General features: G+C 42.6%; 1 protein-coding gene across 2 annotated transcripts in view; it reads left to right on the top strand.

Moving 5' to 3' along the window:
- The window catches only part of LOC143273054 (vomeronasal type-2 receptor 26-like), a 29,841-nt gene extending 16,921 nt beyond the window's left edge, over window positions 1-12,920 (top strand). Inside the window, exons 4-6 of one of the 2 annotated variants that reach the window (XM_076571072.1) lie at window positions 1,265-1,474; window positions 6,160-6,283; window positions 9,008-12,920. In XM_076571072.1, coding sequence (XP_076427187.1) covers window positions 1,265-1,474; window positions 6,160-6,283; window positions 9,008-10,017 — 1,344 coding nt within the window. In that variant the 3' untranslated portion in view covers window positions 10,018-12,920. Of the gene's footprint in view, window positions 1-1,264; window positions 1,505-6,159; window positions 6,284-9,007 lie in introns of both variants that reach the window. The other variant, XM_076571068.1, reaches the window with a different exon arrangement.
- The last annotated feature ends 417 nt before the right edge of the window (window positions 12,921-13,337 follow it).

Below are 13,337 nucleotides of genomic sequence, written 5' to 3'. Positions count from 1 at the left end.
GTCTATCCATTCATCATCCATCCATCCATCCATCCATCCATCCATCCATCCATCCATCCTTCCATCCATCTATCTACCTATCAATCTATATCTATTTATCTCTTCCAAGGCACTCAGGTTAGCGAAGGTCATGATGTGTAAGAGGACCCCTGGAAGACATTTTGCTCACTGATGAGATAAACAGTGAGAATCGTAGCCAAGGAGGGGGTATGGTTTCATTACCGAAACTCAGATAACCTGAATTTCCTCTATGTGCCTGGTGAAGATCTATATGGTTGTAAACCAGAAGGAGAGTGATAGTTGTTGGCATTTTGGCTGTGGGTGATAGACTAAAATTTACAGGAAGCCAGGCTTGGAGGCCCATGTCTGTCCTCCTAGCACACAGGATATTGAGGCCAACTTGGACTACAAAGCAAGATTCTGCCACAAAATTAAAATATGTGAGTGTTGAAATGTCTGTGTATACTCTATGATGAAGATATAAAGTAAGTTGAGTGAGGAAGTGGTGAAGGGAATTGAAAGGCAGGAAAAGTTGTCTTTGTATGGAAATATGTGATTTCCAGACAAGAGGATGAGAAGTCTCACCATGGCTAGAAGTGTTGCATTGCAGATGGGAGGGTTAGCATGTGTCAAGACCCTAGAATGGAGGCAAAGAAGAGCATCATGGGTGGGAATAATGCATGATGGGAGACTGTTTGGAGTGAATGGGTGGTCTAGGTGATCTGGGGCCAGTCTGTGGAAGTCCTGCTAGGATTTGGAGTCTACTGACTGTGATGGGAAGACTGAGGACAGTAGTGCACAGCCAAAAGAGACCCTGGAGCAGAAACCACATTGTCATATTTTTGGGTTGTATTTTAAGGCTGTTGAGGTGGCTCATTGGGTAAAGGCACTTGTCTCCAAGCATAAGTTGGATTCTGAGTCCCCCATGGCAGCAGGAGAGAACATTCCTGAGAGTTGTTCTCTGGATTACACAATATGAGTGAGCTACACACACACACACACACACACACACACACACACACACCCCATACTAGGTTTAAAAATTATCTTGATTAAAATATTATGTATTATTACTTTATTAAAGCTAAAACATATTTGTGAGTCCTTGAAAATATCACAGGTCCTTGATCTTCCCCATGCCCAATGGGACCAGTCCATGGTTGAAGTGACTCTGTATCATTGCACAGGTGAATGGTATGTGCTATTTTCGTCAAGACTCCAGACCTGCCCTAGCTAGTGTACAATGTTTCCCTTCTGTTTTCAGCTGCTTCAAGCCCTCAGGAAGGTACACTTCAAGACTCCTGATGGAAATGAAATTATATTTGATGCTAATGGAGATTTGGTGACAAAATTTGACATTCTCCAAGGGCAGAAGACCCCTGAGGGTGTATTTCACTTGGTCCATGTAGGCATGATAGACCCTCAAGTCTCTTTGGGGAACAAAATGAAGTTCCATTTGATGGAGGATCTTCATGTGAGTTGCCTGAATGCAGAGATGACTCTTGTCTGAGTCTGTTAAAATCACAGGGAAAATCCAAGTCCAGGACTCCTCATCTCCATTTTTGAAGTAGATGAAGTAGATGTAGCCGTAGATTGTGCCACTCAGGGATAGCTGGCTATGCTGTTCACCTACTAAGGGATCTTTCTCTGGATGATCTTGATTCACAAACAAAAATGAAAATATAAAAGCTGGTATTGGGAGATGGCTCAGTGGTTAAAGTATTTGTATGCAGGTACAAGAACCAGACTTTGGATCTCCAGAACACTGTACACAATGAGTGGGCAGTGTGGCTCACCTGTAATTTCAGTCTTGGAAGGTGGAGACAAGGAGATGCATAAAGCAAACTTGCTAGTAAGACGAGCCATATCAGTGAAGTCTGGGTTTTACTTTGAGCCTCTGCCTTAATGAACATAGTGGAAAAGAAGTTAAGGATGAATCCCGACTTTAACCTTGGTCTTCCACACATACTTGTCATTTAAGAACATGAACCCACCTGGATGTACAAGTGCACATACAAATATTTACACCATATACACATATAAAAATAAGGTTGGGGAGAACATAAAAGACATACAAAATAGAATGAGTATCTGCAGCTGGTGCTCCTTTGGAAGTATTTTTAGTGTCTGTGTTTAGGACCTGCTCTGAGAAGAGGAAGACAGTGACACATTAATTTAAGATCTTCCCATGGTCCATCTGGGACATGGGCTCAACAGACACTCAGTGTACTTGTTGTGTTAATATTTTTTCACCCACTAAGACAAATACCTGAGACACAGTTTGAAGTGAGGAAAAGTTTTAATTGTCTCCTGGTTTGAGAGCTCCAAGTTCAGATGTATCCACTTCTTTGTGTGTATGTGTGCTTGAGGCAGTATGTCATGTATGGCAGCAGGCACGTGTGGTGGAAGTGGTTGCTCAGTTCATGGGGCACAGGTAGGGAAGGTAGAGAGCCAGATAGATTAGATAGGTAAACAAGTTACATCTTACTAGTGCATAGCCCCGGTTTCCCATTACCCCCAACTAGATCCCATGTTCTATCTCCAATGTGTAGAATAATTAGTCAGTTTATTAATCCACTGAGGAATTAATCCATTGATTATGTCAGAGGCATTGTCTTGCTTAGGGTTTCTATTGCTGTGAGGAGACATCATGACCATTGTATCTCTCATTAAGTAAAAGCATTTAATGAGGTGGCTTACATTTTCCCAGGTTTATTTGGTCCATTATCATCCTATGGGACATGGTGGCATTCATGCAGAACTGGTGCTGGAGAAGGAGCCAAGAGTCCTATGTCTTGACCTGTAGGCAACAGGAAGTGAACTGGGTCACTGGGTGTGGCTTGAGCATAGATGAGACCTTAAAGTCCATCTCTAGTGTCACACTTCCTCCAACAAGGCCACACCTACTCCAACAAAGCCACATCTCCTAATAGTGCTACTTCCTATGAGCTTATGGAGGCCTATTATGTTCAGACCACCAAATTTCACTACTTGTAAAATTATCATAATGCAAGTACATTGAGTCTAATTTCCAAGTTCTCACTGTCTATCATAGTTGAAACAATGTTTAATTGTCCAAAGTTCAGAGTCTCTTCTGAGATTCATGTAGTCTCTTAACTGTAATCCCCTATAAAATCAAAGTCAAAAAACAGATCACACTCTTCCAACATATAATGGCACAGGATGTACATTATTGCTCCAAATGTATAAAATGTATCATAGTGGGAAAATAGTGGACCAAAGCAGGACAGATGACCAGGTGGGAAAACTCTAAACTCTGCATGTTTATGTCAGTTGTTAATATGTTCCTCAAACTCCAACTCCTTTCATCTATGTTAACTGCAACACGCTTCTCATTCTTTTGCTGGTTCCACTCCCTGTTAGTAGCTCTCAACAGCAGGTGTTCCACGGCTCTGGCATTTCCAAAATCTTGGGGACTTCAAGGCAATTCAGGCTTTATCTTCAAAGCTTCATGCAATGGCCTCTTTAGGCCTCCATTCAGGGACTCCCAGGACACATGTCTTGCCTCAGCAGCTTTCCATAGTCTCAGAGGCAATTTCCATAACCCTTTTCTTCTAGCCTAAGAGCCAGAACCACATAGCCAAACTGCCAAGTTCTGTTGCTTACTGGGACTAGAACATGGCCCTCTCATTCAATTACATCTTTATCAGCTTTCTGTTTTTGATGGTTTCCTTCACTGCTTAACTTAGGCTGTCCTGAAACTGGACCTGTAGACTAGGCTGGCCTCAAAGTCAGAGATCCACCTGCATCTGCCTTCTGATTTCTAGGACTAAAGGTGTGCACCACATACCCAACTTTAAGTTTTTCTCTAATTCCTTTTCACAAGTTGGAAATTTAGCTGAGAGGGATCTTGCACTGTGGTCACCAATCCCTTTATTCCATTTCTTAATCTGTTTATCAGCTTGAACACAGGTCTTAGCTCCATTCTAGGTCCTGGTGTTCCTTTTCTCCTCAAACTTTACATTTTGTATTTTTCCTTGCTCTGTTTGTTGCTTTTCATTATAAGTCTTTCTTAGAGTTAACACTAACAACCACACAACACAGTCTAGATTCAGCTGTATTGAAATTTTTTTTTGCCTATGAAATTAATCCAACATACTTCACTTTAGCCTCAGGCAGGCTCTTTGGACAAAAGCAAAAAGCAAACACACTCTTCAACTAATTATCACAAGAACAATCTCTAGGCCACACATTAGTATTCTTCTCTTCTGAAACTTCTTGAGCAATGCCCATTGTTCATCTAATCGCACTTTGCACCTCGGTCTCTATGCTCCTACCAGAATGGCCCAGTAAGCACCACTTAAAACTTTCTACTGCTTTTCTAAATGACTTTCTCATGGTCCATATTTATTCAAACAATAACACGATCAGGCCTATCACTTCAATAACCCAGTCCCATTAATCAATTTCTGTCTTAGGCTTTATCTTGTTGTGAAGAGACACCATGACCATGACATCTCTTATAAAGGAAAAACATTTAATTTGGGTGGCTTACATTTTCAGAGGTTTAATCCATTACCATCTTTGTGCAGCAGGCAGACATGGTGCTGGAGAAGTAGCTGAAAGTCCTACATCTTGACCTACTGGCAACAGGAAGTGAACTGGGTCACTGGGCATGGTCTAGCATATATAATACCCTAAAGGCCCCCCTCCCCCATGATGACACACTTCCTCCAACAAGGCTACCCCTACTCCAAAAAGCCACATCTCCTGATAGTGCCACTCCTTATGAGTTTATGGGGCCCAATTACATTCAAACCACCACAGGCATCAAGATCCAATCATTCTTTAAATATCCACTGTCAGGTAACCAGGGGTCCACACAGGAGACTTTGGGAAACATTTGAGGTCAAGCCCTGACATTTACTATCACAATTAGAAGCAGTGTTGAGATAGTTATGTCTATGTGTGGAGTGTGGGGCATAGAAATGCCTCAGCTGCCTAATACCAGTGTACATAGAGTTCTCTCCTCTACAACTTTATCTAACGTTGTTCTGGTGGCATCTCCAGTCCATGGTGGCCTTAAGGCTTTCCACATGAGAATGAGATTCCGTTTGTTAGATTGTTCAAGCATGAAGACACATGCTATGTCTTCCAAGGACTTCTTTGAAGAGCCTTTCAATGGACTTGATCATGGGAGGGTTTTCTGCTGTCTTCTGTTGTGGCAGTGATGTCAGCATGCCACACTTCCATCTTCATAATCCTTGCCTGGAGGTTGAGCTCTGCTAAGAAAAACTGAGTCATCTTTGGCAGGTCTGAGGTAAAGGAGAGGATGATTAAGTGTGGTGTGAAAATGTTGTGTGTGTGTGTGTGTGTGTGTGTGTGTGTGTGTGTGTGTGTGTGTTGATGGAGTCAGTACTTAAATTTTTTTCTCTTATTGAAGGTGGATGATACTTTACTATTAGAGTAAGTGAAAAATAGCACTGCAGTCAAACTGCAGGTCTTAACAGCTTCACAGAGGGAGATGGAGAAAAGTAAGAGAGTCCATCATGTCTTCTGAGTTAGACATGGAGTGCATCAAGCAGCTCCAAGTCTGTGGAGAGCTTCAGAGAAAGAAATTGAAAGCCAGGAGCATCAAGGAAATCATGACCGGGCTGTGGACTTTTGTAAAGGCTGCCAATACTTAAAATCTTTTTCAAAGATTTTTTTTGCATATAAGGATGTTTCCCTGCATCTGTTTTTGTGTACTGTTGTGTGTGCCTGGTGTCTGTTCAGGTCATAAGAGGACACTGGATCCTCTAGAACTGGAGTTACAGTGTGAATTGATATATGGGGGCTTGGAATTAACCCTGCTCTTCTTGAAGAGCAGCCTGCACTTTTAACCACTGAGCCTTCTCTTTGGTCCCAATACCTTTAATTGTTGATATAGGAGTCCCAGAGAGACTGGAAAGACAACATACCAAACTGTTTAGCCATGTTTTCGAATCCCTTAGTCAAGCAAGCCAGATGTAGTCATTCCTATATAACACTCAAAGGTACCTCTTCAGTCTGGCATCTGATGGGATAGACATGTTTTTCTGACAGTCATCTATCTCATCTAGAGTTCTGTGAGGCAACTCTTCTGTTCTGGTTCTCAGGCTGAGTCAAGCATCTGTATTCCTGGAGAGTCCCTGGTGACACTGTGCTCACTGTTACTAGGTGCCCAGCTCTGTCTGCAGTGAAAGCTGCCTTCCAGGGTTCAGCCAAGTGCCCAGGCTGGGAGCCCCCTACTGCTGTTTTGATTGCCGTCCCTGCCCTGAGGGACAGTTTGCAGACCAAAGAGGTAAGGGCATGTGGAGCTGGAATCTGGGGAGGGGTCAAGAGGGCACTGTGAGCCTCCTGTATTTGTCCATTGTCTTTGTTACTGTTCTAGGGCTATGAAGAGACACCATGACCAAGGCAGCTTCTAAAAGAAAAGCAATTAACTGGGGGCTTATTTAGAGTTTTAAAGTGCAAGCCCATAACTATCATGGCTGGAAGCTTGGCATTAGGCATGCAGGCATGGCACTTCATTAGTAGTTGAGAGATTACATTATGATTCACAGGCAGCAGGCAGGCAGGCAGAGAGGTGGAGAGTGGGCGTGGGGAGTTTTATCTTTCAAAGGCCACCCCCCTCTGACACTCCTCATCCAACAAAGCTACACCTCTAAATCCATCCCCCCAAATCCAACAATTATCAAGCAAACATTCAAATATATGAGCCTGTGAGGGTCATTTTCAGTTAATCCACCGCATCTATCTACTGAGATACTGTACAGACTTTTCTTTCCTGTGGAACGTCAGCGAGAACTCTACTCCTATAGTTGTTCTTAGTTAAATGCTTTGTCCAGACAGATAAGAGTATGAACCGTCATTGGACTGCATAATGGTTTCTCCTCTAGCAAACACTACATATCTTTGGTCCCCAAACAAGAAACAGGCATAGTCTACTTCCACAAGCTTCTATTGGTTCTGTAATGGAGCCCTGGCTTTTGCTCACACTGATGAATTTCATTTGCTTTTTAAACCTCTTGTAAGTGGAATTGCATGGTAGATGTTCTTTTGTGATTTCTTTACTCCTCTGTATTAGTGGGGTTCATTCCAGAGGTTGAATGGCAGGAGACCACCACATCCCATACAGTTTGAGCTGCAGAACTCATTTCTTCACCATTCTGAAAGCTTGAAATGCAAAGCAAAGTTATCATCAGGGTTGGTGTTTTGTGTGGCCTCACTCTTGCCCTGACACAGTCATCCCCTTACTGTGTGCTCTCATTTCATCGTGTGAATGTGTGTGTGTGTGTGTGTGTGTGTGTGTGTGTGTGTGTGTGTGTGTGTGTGTGTGTGTGTTGTATCCTCTTGGTTTTGGTGTGTGGTTTGATTTTGAGACACTGTCTCACCCACAGCCCTGGCTGGCTTGTCACTCCTCATGTTGACCAGTCTGTCCCCAAACTGATAGAAATCTACCTCCCACTGCCCCTCAAGTACTGAGATTGAAGTCATTCCAGACACACCCAGCCCCAATTCCCTCTTCTTAACAGGATAGCAGCCCTGTTGGAATTAGGGACTAATTCTAACCTGGGGACACCGTTTAAACTTTATTACATCAGCTCCAGTTTACTTATGGCAAAGTATGTCCCATTTTGAGGTGCTTAGAGACAGGACCTGAAGAAATGAATTTTTAGGGCTCAGCTCAGTGCTAAACCTTTTTAATTTGACCAGTTACTGATACTATTGGAAAGAAATGAACCATTAAAAACTCACAGAAGAGACAGGTTGTAGTGGCACATTCCTCTAATCTTAGACTCAGGAGGCAGAGACAGGATGGACTGTGGGGATTTTCGTCTGCCAGTATAGTCAACTCAGTGATGTCCAGGTTCAGTGAGAGATCCTGTCTTAAAACCTAAGGTGAAAAGGGGGCTGAGGAGGTGCCTCAACAGGTAGGAACACCCACATGGTGGCTCACAACCAAGTGTATCTCCAGTTTCAGGGGAAATGATGGCAAATTCTGAGTTCTGCAGGCACCAGGCATGCACATGATTTCCCTATATAGGTATAGACAAAACAGTCAACAAGTAAAATAAAATAAGGAATTACAAAATAATAAGGTTCAGAGTCTGGTGAAATGGTTCATCAGTTAAAGTATTCACTGTCAACCCTGACAGTGTAAGTTCAGTACCTGGGACCCACATGGAAGAAGGTGAGCTCCAAATTCCTGACAGTTGTACTGACCTCCACTTGCACACCTTGGCATGTCTGAGCCCATGCAAACATACACACAAACAATAAACAACTAAGTTTGATTAGAAAAATAAGGAAGGGGAAGTGGTTGAGCAATAATATCTGATGATAATATCTGGTCTTGACAAGTATGTGCATCCACTTACATACATGTGTGTACACACAAACCTGCACATACACAAACTCACACAATTTAGTTATAGTGGTACACGCCTCTAATCACAGCACTGGAGCGGAAATGGAAGAAGGCTTAGGAGTTCAAGGTCATCCTCTGTAACTCAACAAGTTCAAGGCCAGCCTGAGTTACATGAGACACTGTTTGAAGACAGAAACAAGACTCCTCACATAAAACAGATACTGTGATTTTTTTCCTCTGTATCTCTGCCTCTAATATCAGCCATCTGCCTCATCACCAGAAATAACTTATAAATACATGACTTGATGGAAAGGCTAGAAGAGCAGTTAGTGCTTGGGAGCTTCAGAGCTGGTGCAGTTCATATAGTGTTGTAGAAATGATGTCTGTCACTTTGCACAGCTTTGGCACAGGGAGGAGGGCCTTAGACCTGCCTCAACAGAATGTGCCAGGCTCTGCTGACTTCCCTTGGGAGACCTTGCTTAGGAGGTGGTGGTCTTAGGGAGTGGGTGGGGGAGGGGGTTGGGCGTAGGAGGTGGGAGGACAGGGGAATCTGTGACTGATATGTAGGATGAATGGAAAATTTCTTAATTAAAAAAAAATAATAAACACCTTAAAAAAAAAAGAAAAGAAATGGTGTTTGTCTGTCCACCATAGACATGAAGAGCTGTCTTCTGTGCCCCAAGGAGCAGTACTCCAGCCACACGAGAGACCGTTGCTTGCCCAGGACAGAGATCTTCCTAGCCTTTGAGGAACCTCTGGGATTCATGCTGGCTTTGGTGGCACTCTTCCTGGCTGGTCTGGCTGTCCTGGTTCTGGGAGTGTTCCTGAAGCACAGAGACAGCCCTGTGGTCAGGGCAAACAACAGAAGTCTCAGCTATTTACTCCTGCTCTCTCTTTGCCTCTGTGCCCTGTGTGCTTTGCTGTTCCTTGGGCAACCCAGTGTCTTGACGTGCCTCCTCCGTCAGACCACCTTTGCTGTGGTGTTCACGGTGGCTGTGTCCTCTGTTCTGGCCAAGACTCTCACAGTGGTCCTGGCCTTCAGGGTCACCAGGCCAGGGGACAGGATCCGGGTATGCCTGAGCCCTGGGGCTTCCACCTCAGTGGTTCTCATTGTTTCCTTCATGCAGGTTGTTCTTTGTGGGGTCTGGCTGGCCACCTCCCCACCATTCCCAGACAGGGATATGGTCTCTGAGCCCCAGCACATTGTCATCCAGTGCCAGGAGGGTTCTGGCACCATCTTCTTCTGTGTGCTGGGCTACTTGGGTTTCCTGGCAGTGGGTACCTTCTCTGTGGCCTTTCTGGCCAGGGGCCTGCCAGATGTCTTCAATGAGACTAAGTTCCTGACCTTCAGCATGCTGCTCTTCTGCAGTGTCTGGACAGCCTTCCTGCCCCTGTACCACAGTGCCCGGGGCAAGTCCACTGTGGCTGTAGAGATCTTCTCCATCCTGGCCTCCACTGCTGGCCTTCTGGGTGGCATCTTCATCCCCAAGTGCTACATCATCTTGCTGAAACCAGAGAGGAACACTGCTGCCTGGCTCAGGCAAGGCCACCAGGCACAGCAGGAGAGGCAGAGTGAGATGCTCCAGAGATGGTGTGTCCCCAGATCCACACCACAAATCTTTATGACCTATTCCTTTGGGAAGTCACCAGGACCACCCTTGTGATTTTCTCTCACTGTTTTTGTGTAGATCAAAAGTTATTTAAAAGGCCTATCAAGAGTAAAGTGAGATACTTTTAACAAAACACTCATGAATATCACTTGATAATAGGGCCATATAGATGGTTATTTACTATTCCCTCTCTATGTATTGCTAAAATTTATCACAATTGAGATAGTTAGAAAGGGGAGCTGGCAAATGACTCAATGGTTAGAAGCACTTACCATTAAGCTTGGCAACCTGGCTTTGATACAGAAGATCCAGATGTTGGGAGAAGAGAGGTGACATTACTAACTTGTGTTATCTCTGCTTGCTTACAGAAGCACCTCCTATTTGCATACAAACAAAATATAAATGTAAATTGTGAAAAGGGTAATGAAGTGATGATGATCTCAAGTGTTGCTGAGGGTTTGAGGAATTAACAGGTTGATCGTTGATCTCTCCTCTTTGTTTTGGGATCATCAGTAGTGGGGATTGAACCTTTCACTTGCAGTTCCTGCACAGACTTACCATGTGATTTAACAATCTCACTCATAGATACATACCCAAGAAAAATAAAACCATGTCTGCAAGGAATGTAAATGAATATCCAGAGATGCATTATTTAGGCACTAAAAGTTGGAACACTCTAATATTTGTAAGTTTATGAATGTTTGGTATGACTTATTCATCCCTAGGATGTTATTTGGCAATAAGAAATAATCATATAAATGAAATAGAATACTGTTTAATATGTGGTTATATACTAAGAATTTTATACTGAGTTAAGGAAGCTAGATAAAGAAAATAATATATTTTAATATTTCAATCTATGAAGAAGCAAACCCAGAAAGACATATAATAGCATAGTGTTTTTTTTGAGGTTTGTGGAGGGGACATTGGAAGTGAGGAGTGTAGACTAAAGGGTTCACTGTTTCTTTCTGGGGTGATGGTCTGAAGTTTGTTTGGTGGGGCTGTAGAGGTGGCTCAGTGGTTCAGAGCACTCACTTCTCCTCCAGAGGCCTCAGTTTGGTTGCCAGAACCCATGCCAGGCAGCTCACAGCCACCTGTAAGTCCAGCTTCAGTAAATACAACACCCTGGTCTCTGTGTGCACCTGCACTCATGTGCTCATACTACACCCCATGCCTAATTAAAAAATCACTTGGTAATGGTTGTAAGACTCCAGAATATGCTAATGACCACTAAATTGTCATCTTTTATTTATTATTTGTGGCTGGCTTTTCCACATCAACCAGGCTGACTTCAAACTTGTAGCAATTCTGCTGCTTCAGTGTCCTGAGTGTTGGGATTTTAGATATATTCCCACACCTGGATAGTTGTGTAAAGTAAATATAAATGGATGAATTGTATACTGTGTGAATTGTGTCTCAATAAAGTTGGTTTTTATAAAAAATTATCCACCAATTACACAGTGTGAATTTCCATAATATTTCCTGATTTCTAAGAAAAAAATCAAGTAGTCTTCACCCCAGAGATCCATGGAGGGCTCAACATACAAAAATCTGTCAGTATAATACACCATATAAGCAAACTGAAAGAAAAAACCCCACATGATCATCTCAGTTGCTGAAAAAGCCTTTGATAAAACCCAACATCACTCCATGATAAAGGTCTTGGAGAAATCAGAAATACAAGGAACATACCTGAACATAATATAGGCAATTTACAGCAAAGGAAAAGCCAATATCAAATTGAATGGAAAGCAACTCAAAGCAATTCCACTAAAATCTAGAACAAGACAAGGCTCTCCACTCTCCTCATATCTATTCAATATAATACTTGAAGTTCTAGGTAGAGCAATATGACAACAAAAGGAGATCAAGGGGATACAAGTTGAAAAGGAAGAAATCAAACTTTCCCTATTTGTAGATGATATGATAGTATACATAAGTGTCCCAAAAATTCTACCAGGACACTCCTACTGCTGATAAACACCTTCAGCAATGTGGTAGGATACCAGATGAATTAAATTAAATGAATTAAAAAAATCATTAGCCCTTCTATATATAAATGATAAATGGGCTGAGAAAGAAATTAGAGAAACATCACCCTTTACAATAGCCACAAGTAATATCAAATATCAACTTAGTTAGAGTTGGAGTAACTCTAACTAAGCAAGTGAAAGACCTCTATGATAAGACTTTAAGTCTTTGAAGATGGAAATTGAAGAAGATATCAGAAAATGGAAAGTTCTCTGCTGTGGGATGGTCTGTATGTCAAATTACTGTGATTGTTCAATAAATTAAACACTGATTGGCCAGTGGCTAGACAGGAAGTATAGGTGGGAGTAACAAAGAGGAGAAAAGAAAGAACAGGAAGGCAGAAGGAGACACTGCCAGACACCACCATAACAATCAGCATGTGAAGATGCTGGTAAGCCACGAGCCATGTGGCAAGGTATAGATTTATGGAAATGGATTAATTTAAGCTATAAGAATAGTTAGCAAGAAGCCTGCCATGGCCATACAGTTTGTAAGCAATATAAGTCTCTGTGTTTACTTGGTCCGGTCTGAGCAGCAGTGGGACTGGCGGGTGACAGAGATTTGTCCTGACTGTGGGCAAGGCAGGAAAACTCTAGCTACAGTTTTCCAATTCTCATGGAAAGGCACAATCAACATAAGAAAAATGACAATCTTATAAAAAGCAACCTACAGATTCAGTGAAATCCCCATCAAAATCCCAACACAATTCTTCACAGACCCTGAAAGAACAATACTCAAGTTCATATGAAAAACATAAAACCCAGTCTAAGCCGGGCAGTGGTGGCGCACGCCTTTAATCCCAGCACTCGGGAGGCAGAGCCAGGTGGATCTCTGTGAGTTCGAGGCCAGCCTGGGCTACCAAGTGAGCTCCAGGAAAGGCGCAAAACTACACAGAGAAACCCTGTCTCGAAAAACCAAAAAAAAAAAAAAAAAAAAACCCAGTCTAGTCAAAATAATCCTATACATTAAAGTCACCTCTGGAGGTATCACCATCCCTGACCTCAAGCTCTACTATAGAGCCATAGTAATAAAAACAGCTTGGTATTGGCATAAAAATTGACATGTGGACCAATGGAATCTAATTGAATACCCTGACATTAATCTGCATACCTATGAACACCTGGTTTTCTACAAAGAAGCCAAAACTGTACAATAGAAAAAGAAAGCTTCTTCAACAAATGGTGCTGGCATAACTGGATGTCAATGTGTAGAAGATTGCAAATAGATCTGCATTTATCAGCATGCATAAAACTTAAGTCCAAGTGTATCAAAGACCTCAATATAAATTCAGTTACTCTGAATCCGACAGAAGAGAAAGTGGGATGTAGCCTTGAATGCATTGG

The sequence above is a fragment of the Peromyscus maniculatus genome, chromosome 1 (genome assembly GCF_049852395.1).
Source record: "Peromyscus maniculatus bairdii isolate BWxNUB_F1_BW_parent chromosome 1, HU_Pman_BW_mat_3.1, whole genome shotgun sequence".
NCBI lineage: Eukaryota > Metazoa > Chordata > Mammalia > Rodentia > Cricetidae > Peromyscus > Peromyscus maniculatus.
This window is presented reverse-complemented; position numbering and strand designations above follow the sequence as displayed.